This window comes from Bufo gargarizans, chromosome 3, assembly GCF_014858855.1.
Source record: "Bufo gargarizans isolate SCDJY-AF-19 chromosome 3, ASM1485885v1, whole genome shotgun sequence".
In the NCBI taxonomy this organism is placed as follows: Eukaryota; Metazoa; Chordata; class Amphibia; order Anura; family Bufonidae; genus Bufo; species Bufo gargarizans.
This window is the reverse complement of record NC_058082.1, coordinates 421,842,976-421,864,489: the sequence shown is the minus strand read 5'-3', so window position 1 is coordinate 421,864,489 and position 21,514 is coordinate 421,842,976. Positions and strand designations below refer to the sequence as shown.

The following is a 21,514-nucleotide window of genomic DNA, read 5'->3' as shown; positions in this document are numbered from 1 at the left end:
TTCCACATTATGTCACCTTGCCACTCCGTGGTCTCGTGATGCTGCTGCCATCTCCAACCTATGTCACCTTGCCACTCTTTGGTATCCTCCTGCTGCTGCTGCCATCTCCACATTATGTCACCTTGCCACTCTGTGGTATCCTCCTGCTGCTACTGCTGCTGCCATATCCACATTATAAGTGAATAGGAAATTACAGAGGCTCTACTGTCAACGATTTAGGGATAGGTGCTCTCTCCAAATGGCAGCACCTACTGCCAAAATGATAGATTAAAATTTGTCAATTTATAAGGTGGAGGGCACTCAAATGTCTGGGTATATATATAAGTAGATACAGGATATATGTAATAGGTTGTTTATTAAGATCAATAAAAATATATACCACAAATGGTTAATATGAATTGTACCACGAGTGGTTCCTGAAATATGACGTCAAGGTATTCAAGTCTACGGTACTCAAGTAAAATATATCACAAAGTAGTAACAATGCGGTGTTCTGGTATATAATAATAAGTACTAATACAGGTGATCAGTCTGTATAGTATGTCTCTAATATTTACGTCAATATCCACAGTACTGCATGTGGTTCTGTGTGCACAATTGGTGATGATGTAGATATTCGGATATCCAATTAGAAATAAAATCAAATCAAATTGGGGTAAAATTAGATCAGATAGCTCTTCTTAATGTGGGTATTAGTATCCCTTTTTATGTCCGAATGTAGTTGAGTCAGCCGTATATTGAGACCAGAACAGTCTTACCCCATTTGTAGTGGGTCCCAAGTGGCAGCTATTGGCATTGTATGCTGACAATCTCTTGGTCAGTAGGGGCGATGGTCCGGTCCTGGGGGGCGTTGGTGGGCACGTGTCCTGCTGCTCTTCTGCGTCTCTCTCCGTTGCGGCCTCTCTTGGCTCCAGCGTCTCTAGTTGCATCCCACGTGATGCAGAGCATGGCGTCCCACATGATTCGAGAAGTATCTGCGTCGCTGCGGTCAGCTGACCATGAACGTCAGCTGTTGCGGCCGGCTCTGTTGTGTAACTTCGGATTGCGGTCCATTTGATAAATGGATCAGAATACTGTCTGAAATAGGACCAAACGCATTTCGATGCACACTCATCAGTGGCAGACAGTATTACTGATCACCATCCTATTTATAGGGGAGGGATCTTTAGGGTGTCCTGGAGATTGGTAAAATTCGGAATGGATCCAATTGATTATGTACAGAGTTCACATGCACTCACAAATATTCACCATGGTAACTGTATGTATATGTGACATTGCTGTGTGCGCAGCCATAGTAGGATACATGCAACATAACAAAAATAGATGCAACTTGATAAAAATATGGTAAAAACAGATAAGGAAGTAAAAATAAAAATAGGGGGTACATTTAAGACATAGCTTCCCCTATAGAGCTATAAAAGGGTATCTATATGGATGTATATAAAGGTATACAAAATATATAGAAAGAGGTCAGTAGGAGTGATGTTAGTCGCTACGGTATGCAGGAGATAAAGTATATAGGTTGTGAGAGGAGAATCCAATAAATGTATCTTATTTAAATTCTATTATTCAATTATGGTATAGAGAATAGTGGTAATTCTGTAATCCTTAAAATAGTGGCTAAATGGTTGGGAAGGTAGTTGTGATTGATAGTAGATAGGGGGAGGGGGGCAAGAGAGAATCTGTAGGAGCTTAGATGATTTAGAGAAAGCGATAATAAAGAAAAAATCCAAAAAATGTAAACATAATAGAGATGAAAGAATGAATACCAATAATACTAAAGAAAGAACACCAGCCAAGCAATTAGATACCAGAGAGAGAACCATACAGGAGAATAGAACATATAGTCAACACAATATACCTACAACAAACCGCTATGAAGCCTTATCTACTCCTAAGTTTTTAGACCACACCCCACCTCACCACAGAATAAGAACGAGACAATCACCTCCACAGTCTCAACACAGGAGACAAGAGAACCCGCAACACCAAGTGCACGATTACAACTTGAGACAGAGATATCACAATCACCAATACAACCCAGACAATCACCACCAAATTCGACACAATCAGGAGCCCAGATATCCGAAAAACTACCACAGGAAACAATCACCACTGAGAACACAATCTTACAAAGACACAAGAAGACACAAAGAGGACGTAGATACAAAAAGAAACAGAGAACACAGGACACGTGTATAGAACAGACTGCGATTGTTAATCTCAGCCACATAAATCTTTCTGAGACACAAACACAACTACTAAATAAAGGGATCAAATTCTCTCCAACAGCCAATCTAGACAAATTCTCCACATACATCGGTATAGAGAATTTTATTAGGAAACTATGCCTAAAAAGGTACTATATGAAGAATCCAATGACCCATACAAATGCGAATGTAGTGTCTAAATATGAACACACAAATCTGAAACTTAAGTCCCAAAAATTTCTAAGGCAAGAGATTAGCCATGAAATTGCTGCATTCAAGAAAAATATGGAATCCGAAATAAGGCGATTAAACAACAAACCTACATACAATAACTTAACTAAATCCGAGATGAATGCGATCAAAGAACTACAAGCTATAAATAACATTACAATTAGACCAGCTGACAAGGGTGGGACAATCTTTGTACTAGACACATCCCAATATCACTCAGAATGTTTGAGACAATTATCAGACAACACTACATATAGAAAATTGAAGTCTGATCCAATACATACTTTTCATAACAATGTAATAAAATACTGTAACAGAGGTTATGCCAATGGCATACTCCTTGAACAAGAGCATAAATTTATAATTAATATTTCAAAACATTTACCAATTTTCTATTGTTTACCTAAAATCCACAAAGACCCCGTGCAACTACCCTGTAGACCCATAATATCGGGAATAGGTTCAGTAACATCCAACCTTTCACAATATCTAGACAAATTACTCCAACCAGCAGTCCAAAAAATCTCTTCATACATAAAAGATACAACAAATATAATAAGAACATTAGAACAACTGGAATTTCAGAAACATTGGAAATTAGGTACTATGGATGTGAGTTCACTATACACCATCATAGAACATCAACAAGGATTGGAAGCCCCTAGACAACAGCTAGAAATTGCCAACACACTACAATTAGACCAGATAGAATACATACTGGAAGGGGTAAAACACATATTGACACATAATTATTTCTGTTATGAATCGGAATTCTACATTCAGGAGAGAGGCACAGCCATGGGCACCAGATTTGCCCCCAGCTATGCAAATCTATTCATTGAGCACTGGGAACGTGAGGTCATTGCGCCACACCTGGGGACAAGTCTGAATTCCTTGATCTCAAGATAGAAATTAAAGATACCAAACTGCTGTGTAGTACTTACCATAAGCCGGTCATGAAAAATGGATATATACTATACACCAGCTGCCATCTCCCCCGTTGGCTATTAAATATTCCAACTAGCCAGTTTAGAAGATTAAAAAGAAATTGTACTCTCAATGAAAATTTGGAATAGGAAGCGGTAACACTAAAATAACTATTTCTGGCCAAACAATATCCTGAAAAAACCTTAGACATAGCCCTAACTAAAGTAAGGAATATGAATAGAGAATCCTTTTTTGATACTAAAAACAAACAGGAAGAACCAGGCGAGAATGTACGGATAATCCTTCCCTTTTATGGACAATATAAGAAAATGTATAAACTAATATGCAAACCCTTCCGAATAACCCCTTAATAACCTATACGAAAGCACCCAACCTAGGCCTAATGATTGCCCCAACTATAAAACAAAAAAGAGTATACAATCTAATTGGTTTACTTTAAAAGGATTCCATAGATGCGGAAGTTGCAGCAACTGTAAATTAACACACTTTCCCCAAAAAACTGTACAGGTTAAATCAACGCAGAATTCCTTTTCCCATACAATTAGAGACAGTCTGTCTTGTAATTCTACAGATGTCATATACATTTTGGAATGTCCATGCCACAGACAGTACGTGGGCCGCACAAAGAGGTTGTTCAAGAAAAGGATAGCCGAACATATTAATAATATAAAAAAAGGCTATGAGAACCATACAGTATCCCAACACTTTAAAGTACATTATAATAAGGATCCCTTTCGGTTTGATCTATACAGCTTTAGAGAAGATTAAGAAACCTTGGAGAGGGGGTAACCACATATCAAACATGTCTAGGGCGGAATCCCGGAAGATCTTTGAATTCAAAACAATTATCCCCGCTGGCCTGAATGCAGAACTAGAATTATTCGGATTTCTATAGGGAGGTGTGCCCTTCGGGGACGGGTTGTCGAGGTCCGGCTGTTTACCAGCACCTCGACTCCCTCTCCCCGCTGGGCCCCCCTCCCCCTATCTACTAACAATCACAACTACCTTCCCAACTATTTAGCCACTATTTTAAGGATTACAGAATTACCAGTATTCTCTATACCATAATTGAATAACAGAACTTAAATAAGATACATTTATTGGATTCTCCTCTCACAACCTATAGACTTCACCTCCTGCATACCGTAGCGACTAACATCACTCCTACTGACCTCTCTATATATATTTTGTATACCTTTATCTACATCCATATAGATACCCTTTTATAGCTCTATATGGGAAACCCTGTCTTAGGCTACTTTCACACTTGCGTTCAGAGCGGATCCGTCTGAGACGGATCCGCTCATATAATGCAGACGGTGGATCCATTCAGAACGGATCCGTCTGCATTATATTGTAAAAAAAGTTTCTAAGTGTCAAAGTAGCCTCAGACGGATCCGTCCAGACTTTACATTGAAAGTCAATGGGGGACGGATCCGTTTGAAAATTGAGCCATAGTGTGTCATATTCAAACGGATCCGTCCCCATTGACTTACATTGTAAGTCTGGACGGATCCGTTTGCCTCCGCACGGCCAGCGTTCAGGTGTCCGCCTGCTGAGCGGAGCCCAAACGCTGCCAGACTGATGCATTCTGAGCGGATCCGCATCCACTCAGAATGCATTAGGGCTGGACGGATGCGTTCGGGGCCGCTTGTGAGAGCCTTTGAACGGATCTCACAAGCGGAGCCCCGAACGCTACTGTGAAAGTAGCCTTAAATGTACCTACTATTTTTATTTTTACTTATAAACAGTTACTATACTAAACAGTTACTAATTACTATATATATACAGTTAGCATGGTGAATATATGTGAGTACATGTGAACTCTGTACATAATCAATTGGATCCATTCAGGATTTTACCAATCTCCAGGACACCCTAAAGATCCCTCCCCTATAAATAGGATGGTGATCAGTAATACTGTCTGCCACTGATGAAAGTGCAAGTGTCTGATGGTCCTATTTCAGACAGTATTCAACTAGAGACGCCGGAGCCAAGAGACGCCGCAACGGAGAGAGACGCCGAGGAAGCAGCAGGACATGTGCGCACCAACGCCCCCCAGGACCGGACCATCGCCCCTACTGACCAAGAGATCGTCAGCATACAACACCGATAGCTGCCACTTGGGACCCACTACAAATGGGGTAAGACTGTTCAAGTCTCAATATACGGCTGACTCAACTACATTCGGACATAAAAAGGGATACTAATACCCGCATTAAGATGAGCTATCTGATCAAATTTTACCCCAAGTAGATTTGATTTTATTTCTAATTGGATATCCGAATATCTACATCATCACCAATTGTGCACACAGAACCACATGCAGTACTGTGGATATTGACGTAAATATTAGAGACATACTTTACAGACTGATCACCTGTATTAGTACTTATTATTATATACCAGAACACCGCGTTGTTACTACTTTGTGGTATATATTTTACTTGAGTACTGTAGACTTGAATACCTTAACGTCATATTTCCGGAACCACTCGTGGTACAATTCATATTAACCATTTGTGGTATATATATTTATTGATCTTAATAAACAACCTATTACATATATCCCGTATCTACTTATATATATACCCAGACATTTAAGTGCCCTCCACCTTATAAATTTACATATCCACATTATGTCACCTTGCCACTCTGTGGTATTATGATGCTGCTGCTGCTGCCATCTCAACACTATGTCACCTTGCCACTCTGTGGTCTCCTGATGCTGCTGCTGCTACTGCCATCTCCACATTATTTCACCTTGCCACTGTGTGGTATCCTTCTGCTGCCATATCCACACTGTGTCACCTTGCCACTATGTGGTATCCTCCTGCTGCTGCTGCCATCTCCAAAGTATGTCACCTTGCCACTCCGTGGTCTCCTGATGCTGCTGCTATCTCCACACTATGTCACCTTGCCACTCTGTGGCATCCTCCTGCTGCTGCCATCTCCACATTATGTCACCTTGCCACTCTGTAGTATCCTCCTGCTGCTACTGCTGCTGCCATATTCACATTATGTCACCTGGCCACTCTGTGGTCTGATGATGCTGCTGCTGCCATCTCAACACTTTGTCACCTTTCCACTTTGTGGTCTCCTGATGCTGCTACTGCCATCTCCACACTATGTCACCTTGCCACTGTGTGGTCTCCTGATGCTGCTGCTGCTACTGCCATCTCCACATTATTTCACCTTGCCACTGTGTGGTATCCTTCTGCTGCCATATCCACACTGTGTCACCTTGCCACTATGTGGTATCCTCCTGCTGCTGCTGCCATCTCCACACTATGTCACCTTGCCACTCTGTGGTATCCTCCATGCTGTTGCTATCTCCACACTATGTCACCTTGCCACTCTGTGGCATCATCCTGCTGCTGCCATCTCCACATTATGTCACCTTGCCACTCTGTAGTATCCTCCTGCTGCTACTGCTGCTGCCATATTCACATTATGTCACCTGGCCACTCTGTGGTCTGATGATGCTGCTGCTGCCATCTCAACACTTTGTCACCTTTCCACTTTGTGGTCTCCTGATGCTGCTACTGCCATCTCCACACTATGTCACCTTGCCACTGTGTGGTATCTTTCTGCTGCCATACCCACACTGTGTCACTGTCATGGCTGAGGATGGGGAAAACCCTCAGCCGTGCGGTATCAGAAGGCGGATGGTCAATGCCAGGTCAGGACAGGAATCAGGGAGCAGGTCACCTCCTACACATCCCTAATTCTGACCCTGTCTCCTATCCGTATGAGCCAACCCTGATGGTAGGAGGGCTCATACTCCGTAACCTGATATTCCTGCTAGCCCTCAGGGTGGCCCTGGACTAGGAGCAGGGTAAGACGATCTTTTCCTCCTAGACACGGAGGAACAGGAGTCTCACTGGCCAAGCAACATAGAAAGGGGAAACATAAACAGACATATGGCAATGACAGGTAAGTGAGACTAGTACCACACTTACCTGCCACAGACACACAACCTGGAACCCATGTACAAGTGCTGCTGTCCACATAAACACAAAGGACACAGCACACAACAGACATCACACGGGAACCCAGGAAACCATATGCTGCAATAACAAAGAGACCAAACAAACATCTTCTAAACACCGTACATAAACCTTAGGCAACTGCGCGCATACCTGTTGTCCGCGGCAACCGCACTTGAGGCAAACAGCAAAGTGCCCCCAGCTGCGGTTGACACAACACCAGACCACGGGCAACTGCATGCGGCTCCCAAGGAGTCACGGCCATGAACATGGTCGTGACAGTCACCTTGCCACTATGTGATATCCTTCTGCTGCTGCTGCCATCTCCACATTATGTCACCTTGCCACTCTGTGGTATCCTTCGGCTGCTACTGATGCTGCCATCTCCACATTATGTCACCTTGTCACTCTGTGGTCTGATGATGATGCTGCTGCTATCTCCAAAGTAGGTCACCTTGCCACTATGTGGTCTTCTGATACTGCTGCTGCCATATCCACACGATGTCACCTTGCCACTCTGTGATATCCTCCTGCTGCTGCTATCTCCACACTATGTCACCTTGCCACTCTGTGGAATCCTCCTGCTGCTACCATCTCCACATTATGTCACCTTGCCACTCTGTGGTCTCCTGATGCTGCTTATGCTGCTGCCATCTCCACACTATGTCACCATGCCACTCTGTGGTATCCTCCTGCTGCCATCTCCACATTATATCACCTTGCCACTCTGTGGTCTCCTGATGCTGCTGCCATCTCCACACTATGTCACCTTTCCACTCTGTGGTATCCTCCTGCTGTTGCCATATCTATATTATATTATCTTGCCACTCTGTGGTCTGATGATGCTGCCATAGAAACACTATGTCACCTTGCCACTCTGTGGTATCCTCCTGCTGCTACTGATGCTGCCATATCCACATTATGTTACCTTGCCACTCTGTGGTCTCCTGATGCCCCTGCTGCCATATCCGCACTATGTCACCTTGCCACTCTGTGGTATCCTCCTGCTGCTGCTGCCATCTCCACACTGTGTCACCTTGCCACTCTGTGGCATCCTCCTGCTGCTGCCATCTCCACACTATGCCAACTTGCCACTCTGTGGTATCCTTCGGCTGCTACTTATGCTGCCATATCCATATTATGTCACCTTGTCACTCTGTGGTCTGATGATGCTGCTGCCATCTCCAAAGAATGTCACCTTGCCACTCTGTGGTCTCCTGGTGCTGCTGCTGCCATATCTGCACTATGTCACCTTGCCACTCTGTGGTATCCTCCTGCTGCTGCTATCTCCACACTGTGTCACCTTGCCACGTTGTGGCATCCTCCTGCTGCTGCCATCTTCACACTATGCCAACTTGCCACTCTGTGGTATCCTCCTGCTACTGATAGCATGTCCACACTATGCCACCTTGCCACTCTCTGTGTGTGGTATCCTCCTGCTGCTACCATCTATACATTATGTCACCTTGCCACTCTGTGGTCTCCTGATACTGCTTCTGCTGCTGCCATCTCAACGCTATTTTTCCTTGCCACTCTGTGGTCTCCTGGTGCTGATGCTACTGCCATCTCCACACTATGTCACCTTGCCACTCTGTGGTATCCTCCTGCTGCTGCTGCCATCTCCACATTATGTCACCTTGCCACTCTGTAGTCTCCAGATGCTGCTGCCATCTCCACACTATTTAGCCTTGCCACTCTGTGGCATCCATTAATCACAGATTGAACATATGCCTGTTCAGGGGAAACTGTAGTAGAATGTGGTCAAAGACACAGGGAATCACAGTAATACCATCATTCTAAAATATAACTTTTAATATTTCAGTATAAAATGTCAATACACCCTCTTAGTCATATATAAATAGAAGAAGGAAAAGAAAAACAAAATCTAGGGTCAGAAGGATATTAGTAAATCGGTTTAGTAGATATTAATAGGATCTACTGGGAGGTATATCCCTAAACCTAGCCCTAGTGTACCGGCCCTACCTATATACGGAATGGCCGCCCCGATAGGGGCGATCCCGTTTCTCGTACCTCCTGGTGTCCCTGGTTAGACCCTATCAAGGGATGGATGCCTAAAAAGGGGGGACCCTATAGGAGTACCTGGGCTATAGTACAAAAAATATATAAATAAAGAAATAATATATAATAGAATACCCAAATTTATAGACAGAAGGCACCCCAATGAAATATAATGTGAACTAAATAGTGTAGAATTATCAATTGTCCAATACAGTCCCTACGCGTTTCGCCTGGTTGGTGTCAGGCTCATCAGGGGACATATTTGACACAATAAGTGCCTATCACCAAAAAAGTATTAATCTAACTATAATATATACACATAAATATATTTTATTTTATTTTGCTTTATTTTATTTTAATATTTTTCTCCTTCCAAGTTCACTGTTTTCCTCCTAGACGATACTAGGAGAAATATTGAAACATAAAATAATAGGCCGATGACTGATGATCACGTAATCTATAAAGAGATCAGAACAAATAAATCCTGCAGCAGGAGACATTAGATATATAACATATAACATCAATCCGGGTACTGATACTAGAAAGTGGCCTGAATCATATATATGTCTCGTGCTGCACGAAAGAGACCCGGCTGGGAAATACCATATCATATATCAGGCATATAACCCAGTCGAACTAGAATGGAAACGTGCCTAATGATGTGCACAAAAATAGTGTGCACATGTGATGTACAGTAAAGATATCCCTAACATCTAGGCCATAACTCGAATTAGAATACCGAACCACATCAGAAGATACCGTAAACAGTGGTGTCAGATATTATACGATGATACTTGCGCGCCCGTTATGGATGGTTAGATGGACCATTGATAGTGTCCAGGAGTCGGCAATGGCGTAGTGGGGACCAGAGTAGGATGACGTCCGGTAGGCAGGCAGCGGGATATTGCTGGCGTCTCTGCCTTATACACTGTTACTTCCGGGTTGGATTGGCGTCTGACGTAGGGCGCCAGATCGTTACCGCGTAATCCACTATGGGAGAGACGCACATCGCGTCTGACGTAGATTGGCGTCTGACGTAGGACGCCGGACCGTGACCGCGTCATCCACTACGAGAGTGACGCGCTTCGCGTCTGGAGTCAGCCATAGCCATGTGACCAAAATGCCGATCAGGTGACTACTGAAACCGGCCGGTCACATGATCGGAGGTCCTGCCTTTTGCAGATAAAGTAACAATAGCCATAAAGGGGAGGCAAGGTAAACGAGAACATAAGACAGGTCCCATTGAATTCTATTTATATTTATAGCCTATTTATAATATAATATATAATGTGAGAGGGTGATTGGCATATACATAGTCAGGGTACATTATAGAGGAAATGCCCCTCCATTGATGTTATATTAAGATAACAAGGATATGATGATCCTAAAAAAAAATAAAAAAGACGACTTAAATGAAGCACGCATAATCAATGAATTCGTTTAAACCTGCTGGTGTGACCGTATTTAGCCTGAAGGTCCACCTTGATTCTTTTTGTTTTAGTAATTTATCTAGGTCCCCGCCTCTTTTGGACATTTTAATAACCTCAATCACTGAGAAATGTATGGTTTTGACAGACCCTGCATGTTTGTTCCAGATGTGTCTTGGAATCGGTTTATCCCGTTTATTACGAATATCCCCGACATGTTCCAGGATTCGTTTTTTAAAAATCCTCTTGGTTTTACCTATATATTTAAGTCCACAGTCACATTGAGCCATGTAGATAACCACCGAAGTATTGCAATTCGCAAAATTGCGAGTATAATAGGTGCGATCACCCAGACTATTCGAAAAAGTCTTGCCTGGAGATATAAATGTACAGGCTTTACATTTGCCACACTTAAATGTGCCAGTCTGTCTATTAGATAGCCACATGCTTTTTTCTGGGGGCTCAAAGTGACTGTGGACTAATGTGTCACCAATATTCCGTCCCCGTCTATAGGTTATAGCTGGATTTTCGGATAATGCCTGTGTTAAATCAGGATCAGTTTTTAATAAGGACCAGTAGCGGTTTAAAATGTCCCGAACCTGTTTGGACTCTGAGTCAAAAGTGCCAACAATTCTTATTGGTTCTTGAACATTACTTTTCTTCATTTGTGGATGTAATAACGTTGTAGATTTTTAGAATTGGCCCAATCCCATGCTTGGTATAAGCAAGAACCTGGATAACCCCTCTGCTTAAAACGGTCAAAAAGCTTAAAAGCCTCATTTGTAAAGTTTTTATCATCTGAACAGTTTCTACGAACCCTTAAAAACTGACCCTTTGGAATGCCTCTTTTAAGGGAGGTAGGGTGAAAACTCTCCCAACGTAGGAGACTATTAGTCGAGGTCTTTTTTCTGAAAAGAGTCGTTCTGATGTGGTTATGTTCGTCTCTTTCTAAACACACATCAAGAAAATTGATAGTGTTACGATGTATTTCAAAAGTAAAAAATAATCCAATATGATTGGAATTGAGTACATCCATAAATAACTCATTCATTGTCCCAGACCATAGAAGAAAAATATCGTCTATGAATCAGGACCAGAGTGTGATGTATCTGGTCCAAGATATCATAGATTCACAGAATACGACTGTGTCCTCCCACCAGCCCAGGAGTAGATTGGCATACGTAGGTGCACAGGGGCTACCCATCGCCGTACCCCTGAGCTGGTGGTAGAAGCGGTCGTCAAAAATAAAATAATTGTGAGTCAAAACACTCTGTGGCATCCTCCTGCTGCTGCTGCCATATCCATATTATGTCACCTTGCCACTGTGTGGTCTGATGATGCTGCTGCTGCTACCATATCTACACTACAGTATGTCACCTTGCCACTGTGTGGTATCCTCCTTCTGCTGCTGCTGCCATCTCCACATTATGTCACAATGCCACGTTGTGGTCTTCTGATGCTGCTGCTGCCTTCTCCACATTATGTCACATTGCAACTCTGTGGTCTTCTGATGCTGCTGCTGCCTTCTCCACACTATTTTTCCTTGCCACTCTGTGGTCTGATAATGCTGTTGCTACTGCCATCTCCACACTATGTCACCTTGCCATTCTGTGGTATCCTCCTGCTGCTGCCATATCCACATTATGTCACTTTGCCACTCTGTGTTATCCTCCTTCTGCTACTGCTGCTGCCATATCCACAATCTGTCACCTTGCCACTCTGTGGTTTGATGATGCTGCTGATGCTATCGCCACACTATGTTACCTTGCCATTCTGTGGTCTCTTGATGCTGCTGCCATCTCCACACTATGTCACCTTGCCACTCTATGGTCTCCTGATGCTGCTGCTATCTCCACACTATGTCACCTTGCCACTCTGTGGTCTCCTGATGCTGCTACTGCCATCTCCACACTAGTGATGAGCGGCATAGGCAATATTCAAATTTGGGATATTTCGCTAATGTTTGGTCGAATATTCGCCATAAATTTGCAAATTCGAGAATTCGTGATCTCCAGTCATTGTTTACTTAATTGCAAAAATCGGCAATTTAATATATTCGCGATAAATTCGACACTATTCGCGAATATATAGCACTATATTCTAAATATTTGCGAATTCTCAAAGTGGCGATATTCGCGATTAAAATTCGCAATTCGGGTACAACACTACTCCACACTATGTCATCTTGCCACTATGTGGTATCCTGCTGCTGCTGCCATCTCCATACTATGTCACCTTGCCACGCTGTGGTCTCCTGATGCTGCTGCTACTGCCATCTCCACACTATGTCACCTTTCCACTCTGTGGTATCCTGCTGCTGCTGCCATCTTCACACTATGCCAACTTGCCACTCTGTGGTATCCTCCTGATGCTGCTGCTGTTGCCGACACCTCCACACTCTGTCATTGGGCCACTCTGTGGTCTCCTCATGCTGCATCCACCTCATTAATATGTCATAAGTCCACTCTGTGGACTTCTCATGCTGTTCCCACCCTCACCACTTCATGACTGGGCCACTATTTTGCCTTTTGGCCTGGCTGACATAATCATTTATTTGACCTTTCTTATGCTCTGTCAGAAGGAAGGAAAAATGAGACGCACAATGGATCCTGTCTGTGTAGCAGCTGTAAAGCTTGTATTGTCCCATCAGATTTGGCTTATGATTTGGTAGTCAAAAGCAGGAGTTGGTAAAAAAAAAACACAGAAAACATGCAAATAATCCATTCACGTGTCATCTCTGTTTTAGAGCCACTCCTGTTTTTTTGGGCATTAGCATTACTGATGGATTATTAAAGGGAACCTGTCACCAGGATTTTGGGTATAGAGCTGAGGACATGGGTTGCTAGATCGCCGCTAGCACATCCGCAATACCCAGTTCCCATAGCTCTGTGTGCTTTTATTGTGTAAAAAAAACGATTTGATACATATGCAAATTAACATAAAAGAGTCACATCTTACTTGTGTGACCAGAGAAGAGTCATATTTTCAAGCTCTGACTCATCTCAGGGTAATTTGCATATGTATAAAATCGGTTTTTATACACAATAAAAGCACACCGAGCTATGGGGACTGGATATTGCGGATGTGCTAGCAGCCATCTAGCAACCCATGTCCTCAGCTCTATACACAAAATCCTGGTGACAGGTTCCCTTTAAGCAAATGCTGACCGAGTGAAGGCGGATGCTCCACAGACAGGATCCGTTTTTTGTGGGTTATTGTTCTGACGAGTCAGAGGAAAGGCAAAATAATCAGTGACATCAACATAAACTTACTGCGGACACCCTCTCCACTCTGTCGGGGATTCCTCTACTTGTATAAGCGTTTAACAGAACAGGTTCTGTAGACATCTATGTGGAATCAGCTGACAAGGGTGTAAAAGGAGTGCGCTTCTTCTTGATGCTAACATCGACCTGTAAGGCTGAGTTAATACTTCAGTTTTGGCCCCGTGACTGCCCAAATAAGTGAAGTGTGCAGTGATTCTAAGAACCACGCCTGTCATCTGCATGTCATATGGACTCACAATATTATTTCACTACCACAGCAGACTCCCTTTGCATGTTACTGCAAGGCACAGTGTTCTACACCACCAGAAAGGCTCTCTGCAGCCAGGAAATAGCTGTTTGTTTTGTTTTTTTGCGTTATTCGCCGCAAATTTATTTGGAACAAAGCAAATGGACAGGAAGCATGTGTCATCTAAGGGATTTGACAGAATGACTAACACCTTATTTGACCAATCCCCAACCTTCCTGCAAAGGCCATCAGCTGAAGCCTGATAGGCAGCCAATCAGCATACCACTGGCAGGTATAGTGCATTGCAATACAGTATAAAAGCAATCTTCAAAAGATGGATGTTAAAGTCCCCTTGAACGAATTATGAATTAGTCAGAGTATTAGATGATAAGTTTACTGGCGTCTGTGTTGTACCTAGAACCTTAGTACTGCAAGGCACCAGTGTTAACAACCAAGCCACTGTGCTGCACACTGTAGTGGCGGCTGGCTCTGCTGGTTTTTGTTGGAATTTTTCTTAAAAAATGTGCTGGATGACAATAAGTAGCAGACTGGCCATAGACCCTACAGGGAAATTTCCCAGTTGGCCGATGCCCAGGGAGCCACCCTCCTTGTCCTCACTGCCGCTGGCCCGGTATGTAGCGATCTGATGCTCTCAGCATTGTTTAATGCTAGGTACATCAGGTAATTATGCACCGGGTCGGCGGTGAAAAGTGTCCTCTTGCATTCAACTGTATTGCCATCCTCAGGACTGTGATACAGTTGAATACTGCTGCTGTGGAGGCAGTATTCTATGCTGGACTGTGATATTTGGTTCCTTTGGGGCAGTATTTCGTGCTTGCTGGCCCGCCTACTTATCCTGGCCCTGCCCCAATTTGGACCGACCTACAACATGGGGCCGTTTTTAGGTTTTTCTTTCCAGGGCCACTTTAAGTTCCCAGTCCACCCCTGAAGAGTAGATTCACTCCCAGTCCCAGAAGACATTGAGCCGGTTCATCGACTGATGAACCTGTTTGCAGGGATTGCTGTCCCTGATGCGTCTTGCCATTTATAAATGTGTCCCATAGTATAATCCTCTGTATCTCTTATTTATTTCCTGCGTTCATCCTGTTCAATGTTTTTCTTAGATTGTTTCCACTTTACTTTTTAATGCTCCCAGTTCATCTGGTTTCAGGATTTCCCACAGCTGTGCCTCAGTTGTCCCTAATTTCTTCTGTAACTCATTAATGGCCGTTTGTAGATAATCTAAAGTGAGAACCATTAAGTCCGTAGAACACTTGTTCAAGATATTAACAAATTGTATGTGGCATTTCCTATATGGGGCCCTGAAATTACACCTATTGATGACATCATATCACCATGACAAAAAGTATCACTAATACAGTTAGATCTTCCATTTCCTGAAAAGTCTATAACACTTACATGTCTCCTTCAATGAGTAACCTGCAAACCAAAAGATATATTAGGCTCACTATAAGGTCTCATTCAGACGGCCGTATGCTGTCCTAAAAAATATTGAACGCTATCCCTTTTTTTGCGGACCCATAGACTTCAATGGGGCCATGTCCTGATTTTCACGGACAAGTATATGATGTTTCATTTGTTTTGCGGAACCGTGGAATAAAAAAGGGCCCCATAGAAGTGAATGGGTCAGCATCTAATCCGCCAAAAAACGGATCCGCATTTTTGCGGATAGCATACGTCCGTCTGAATGAGCCCTTAGGCTGCATATACTGTATGTATCACATTTATAATGTGATACATATGTGCAATAGTGAGCCTAATATATATTTTGGTCTGCAGGTAACGCATTGAATTGTTCACCATCCTATTCTCTAACTGAATAAATGTTATAATTAAATCTGGAAAACCTTGTCTTTAATGTTGTTTAGTTCTAAAAATTAATCTAATCTAAGCCTTTTTTTAAACCATCCACTGTTCCTGCTGTGACCACAGCCTGAGGTGATTCCACAGACTGACAGCTCTTATGGTAAGGAAGCCTTGTCTGCTCTGGAGATTGAACTTTTTGTTCACTCTCGGCAGTGCCTTTCTATATCATTTGTATTAGATTAAACTTTTTGCCCTTGTCTTTTGAGGGGATTTTACACAGATTTTCACCATATTTTTTACAGGCCATATTTATATTTATATAGGGCCATTTATATAGGTTAATCATGTCCTTTCTTAGACACTTCTCAAGACTAAATAATTAGGTTAAAGAGACCCGAGAACACAATTGTGGGGTCCTAAGAAATAATGATTTCACTTCAACATCATTAGATATGGACATACTCAAGGGACGTGGTTCTCAGATGAGTTTGACTCTTTCTTTATAGACTAGTTTTTTTTTTTTTCCAATAACTTGCACAGGTTATTGATTACTTTAGGAACACTTTTATGTGACATAGGAAAGTATTTTCAAAGCCATTTCAACAGTGAAAGTTTCTCATTAAGTCATGTCTGTGCTTGCATATATATTAAAATGCATAAAAAAGCAAAGCCAAGAGATGGCACCACAACACTGTCTAATTTTGATGCTCACTTGCAATCAAGCAGTGACTAAGCACAAATGCATCTACTGTATTTCATCATAAGAGAGATTCTAAAAATGCTCCCATTATAAATCACAGTGCCATAAGCATGCACAGGCCTTTTGGATTTAGTTTGGGTGTGCCACATGGGATTCTGTGGGATATAATCTTAACTGGAAAGTTTGGTTTATTTTAATGGTGGTGCAACGGTTAGTGGCGTGGCATGCTGGCCTCTCTCATTCATCATTTTCTATGTTCTATGTTTAAGGCGTAGAAAATGGTCTAAATGTAAGACAGCTAGGAAATTAGAACTGCTGCTGGATGCGCTGAAGTTATGGAGAAACCTGCACCACATGGGGCTTTATTAAGACTGGCATCTAAAACGCCGGTCTTAATAAATGTGCCCTTTTTGTTTCTTTACTTATTCAATAATATATGTTAAGTGTTTTTTCCAGATTTTAAGATTTTCTTATGGGACATGTGAGAAATATGGTTCACTGTGTTCTAATGAGAAATAGAAATGTTCAGCAGAATTATTCTCAATTATGCAGCTACATCTGCAGTGCCTCAGCAGAAATGTTCACAATTTAGAATATGCAGAGTGTGCTACTCATAAACTGAAGATTGATTATTGCTTGCTGCTTCCAAATTTCCTGTAACAACAAATAATGAAATGCAGTTTTGATAGTTTGGTTGTTGACATTACTACATGCTGAATTTGGAAATTAAAGGGAATCTGTCACTAGCATATTAGCAATTTTTTTTTTATGAATCCATGTGTAATAAAGTACCTTATTTCCATATGTCTTGTTCTTTTTATTCTGTGTCTTGTCATTTCTTCAAAAAAACGCTTTTTATGATATGCAATTGAAGCTGTAAGGAGCCCAGAGGGGTGTTATTCTTTGTCCACGGTGCCCAGGAACGCCCCTCTGAAGTGCCGTGCCCACCTAAATTTGAAAACTAAGAACGCCTCCAAGATCGCCTAAATCGCCTCCCAGAGGCGAGACTAAGTGCCCCCCCTTCCCCCCCTCCTCAGCGCCGCGCTCTGCGGCAAACACCCCCGATCCTCCTCTCGCCCGCATCCGAAATCCCACGCAGGCGCACTGCTGGCGATTGCCTGCGCCTGCGCGATGATAAGACGACTGAGGGCAACAGCTTCAACAGCGTTACTGGGCATGCGCCGATCCCAGTGACGTGTTCGCTGTTTCCTCAGCCAGCTGGAAGCTGTTCCCCTTAGTCGTCTTATCATTGTGCAGGCAATCACCGGCACTGCGCCTGCGCGGGATTTCGGATGCGGGCGAGAGGAGGATCGGGGGTGTTTGCCGCAGAGCGCGGCGCTGAGGAGGGGGGGGGGAGCACTTAGCTGATCTTGGAGGAGTTCTTAGTTTTCAAATTTAGGTGGGCACGGCACTTCAGAGAGGCGTTCCTGGGCACCGTGGACAAAGAATAACGCCCCTCTGGGCTCCTTACAGCTTCATTTGCATATCATAAAAAGCGTTTTTTTGAAGAAATGACAAGACACAGAATAAAAAGAACAAGACATATGGAAATAAAGTACTTTATTACACATGGATTCATAAAAAAAAAAAATTGCTATTATGCTAGTGACAGATTCCCTTTAAAGTTTGAATATTAAAAGTGGCCCTCGATAAGTACTGATGCTTCACCTTCTGTTGTCCCCTTTTTAATTTGCTTTCAAGGAGCCAGCTGCTGATCAGACGGATGAATGTCTGCTGTTATATTGATCCAACATGGAGGTTCCGCTTGCCAAAGATTTCCAGTGGCAGTCATTAGCACCCCTTTCTAGTCCACGAGTTTACTGTTCACTGATAGAAGCTGGAGGACAAATCTTCGCTATTGGAGGATGTGATGATACAGGAAACCCAATGAATACTTTTGAGGTCTTTTCTCCTGAGATCAACCGTTGGACTAGCTTGGCGCACATGCCGTCTGCTAGAGCTGGAGTTGCGGTGGTTTCTGTGGGCAAGAGAATCATGGTGGTTGGAGGAGTGGGGGAAAACCAGATGCCTCTTAAGGTAGTAGAAGTCTACAATATTGACGAGGGCAAATGGAAGAAAAAGAGCTCCTTACGTGAGCCTGCCATGGGCATATCAATCACTGCCCGAGGTAAAATTTCCCTTCTCCTTTATTTTACATTCCAGTCACATATCCTTCTGAATAGAAATGCAGTATTATTTTACAAAAGGTTCAGGATCTCCAAGAGCTATGAACTCTACAGTTTCCATAGCAATTTGAGAAGATTCCTCAGCTCAGCCATCTCTGCTAAGATCCGATATTATTTCAAGAAAACATTCAGTTGACTTTAATAAGTATCAAACTAAGCCAAAAAACTGATTTGCACATACTATGCCCAATAGTAACCTGAACCAAATAACATGTTCTCCTTGACAACATTACATGGTTAATGGAGCAAACCCATCAGAACTTCCAAATCCTGAACACTGATCAGTTTAATATATGTTTAATAGGCTTAAGGACTTCCGTTACTTTCCATACTTCACAGAAAACAGTATTTAATGGATCTTTTCTGGTTTCCATTCCTTCTCAGATTGCAGAGTATATGCTGCAGGAGGAATGGGTTCAGATTTGCGTCCACATTGTTTCCTTCAGCAGTTTGACATGTTAAAGGATATTTGGGTCCATTTTGCACCAATGCCAACACCTCGCTATGGTTCTACATCCTTTCTACAAGGCACCAAAATGTATGTATTAGGTAAGTACTTGGACAGTCACTCACTCAATGTAATATCTTTCAGACCTAATTGTAGTAATATATCGTCTTCTCTTCGATCCCTGACATAAAACAATCTCTATTTCCAGGAGCCACCACTAGGGGGAGCTCAGTGCAAAGAGATTTTTTCAGCTTCCATTAAAGGGGTTTTCTGGGATTTTACTATTGATAACCTATCCTCAGGATAGGTCATCAATATTAGATCGGCTCCTTCCTATACATGTGTATATGAAGGAGCCGTCTAATTGAAAGGAATTCCCAGCAACTGTATCAGTTTTAATCCATATTATTCTTTATTGCATATATCGTATAAATACAGAAATACAGGACGCGTTTTTGCTCGTCCAGCCTCCCTCAATTATGTAATACCAAATGGTGACATGCACATTTATATTAGCACCTAACACACATCACCTAATCATGACTTCATCAATGAAACAATCATAATAGCACACACATGTGATCCTTAAACATATAATTGGATGCATTTATCCTACTATGACCCAGTCCATCCGAAGGGAAACCGGATCCTCCTACATCAAGTTCTTGGTACCGTGGTCTGAAAGAAAATGCATCCATATTAAAAACATATTAAAATGACATTACCTCACAATCCCTATTTAGGCCTCTTGGATACAAAGTATCCAAGGTGTGGATCCAGAAGGCCTCTCGTTTAAGCAGAAGCTTTTTTTAGATCACCTCCCCTTCTTGGCTGATGTACCCGTTCTATCACCTGATACTTAAGCTGAGCAACTGAATGCTTCTCAGTATGAAAATGGTGTGGAACTGGCAATAACATATTCTTCTTACGTATAGTAGATATATGCTTGCCGATACGATCTTTTACCATCTGCATTGTTTCCCCTGTGTATAAGAGTCCACAGGGACATTTTATTAAATAAATCACATTCTGGGTATCACATGTGTGATAACCTTTGATCTTATATGATTTCCCTGTCTGTGGGTGATAAAAAATATTGGCCCTTCTGTACATTACTACACTGCATACAATGCAAACAGGGAAATGTTCCGCTTTTTTGACATCTTAGGGTTTGTTGTATTCCTTCTCTCTTCATACTGCCAATATCCGCACGCACTAACTGGTCCTTTTGGGTAAATCATATCCAATGGTGGAAGAATTCAGGAATCCACCGCTCATTTGTAATAAACGTAGCCCTAATTTAAAGGACCAGTTAGAGCGTGCGGATATTGGCATTATGAAGTGAGAAGGATTGTATACAGTTGCTGGGATTGCCCCTTCCCGTGTAACAGTTGGAGGATCGTGAGCTGTCTGTTTGGTGTCTTGATTCATTGAAATGAATGGTTTGTAATTACAGCTGCTCTCCACTGCGATGTCGACCGCAAGCAGGTAAACAATGAAAGGAAGGCAGCGCTCGCACGGAGCTTGGCCTTCTCTTCAACCAGCTGATGGGCAGGGGTGCCAGGTGTCGTACTCCTGCCAATCTGATATTGATAACCTATCCTGAGGATAGGTCATCAGTATTAAAATCCCAGAACACCCCTTTAAGTTCAGTGGTAACTATAAATTCCTATGCACTTATCTCCCCCTAATGGTGGCTGCAAACAGCCAGTTTTGTAATATGGTATGTGAGGAGAAGGAGAACTTCTTGATGTATTGATGCCAGTTCTCTAGTATAAATACATAGAAAAATGTGGTGCTCAGAATGAGTACCATATTTGTAAAACACCTGTCTCACTTTTTCCAACATAAAAGTCAATGAGTTGGATTAACTTATCAGAAATTTCACAAGGTCTGGAGTAGGGGGCAACTAAATCTTGCTATGAGATCCCGTGAATCTTTTGTATGCCCTTGGATGGAGATACTGAAAATTCAGTTAAACCTACTTCAATCTTTCACTCTGATTACAGTGTAAGATTT

The 21,514-nt window shown here is 42.5% G+C and overlaps 1 protein-coding gene across 1 annotated transcript in view; it reads left to right on the top strand.

Moving 5' to 3' along the window:
• The window catches only part of KLHDC8A (kelch domain containing 8A), a 70,490-nt gene that overhangs the window by 38,207 nt on the left and 10,769 nt on the right, over positions 1 to 21,514 (top strand). The window contains exons 2-3 of the mRNA XM_044288426.1: positions 18,563 to 18,989; positions 19,432 to 19,596. Coding sequence (XP_044144361.1) covers positions 18,614 to 18,989; positions 19,432 to 19,596 — 541 coding nt within the window. The 5' untranslated portion in view covers positions 18,563 to 18,613. The remainder of the gene's footprint in view (positions 1 to 18,562; positions 18,990 to 19,431; positions 19,597 to 21,514) is intronic.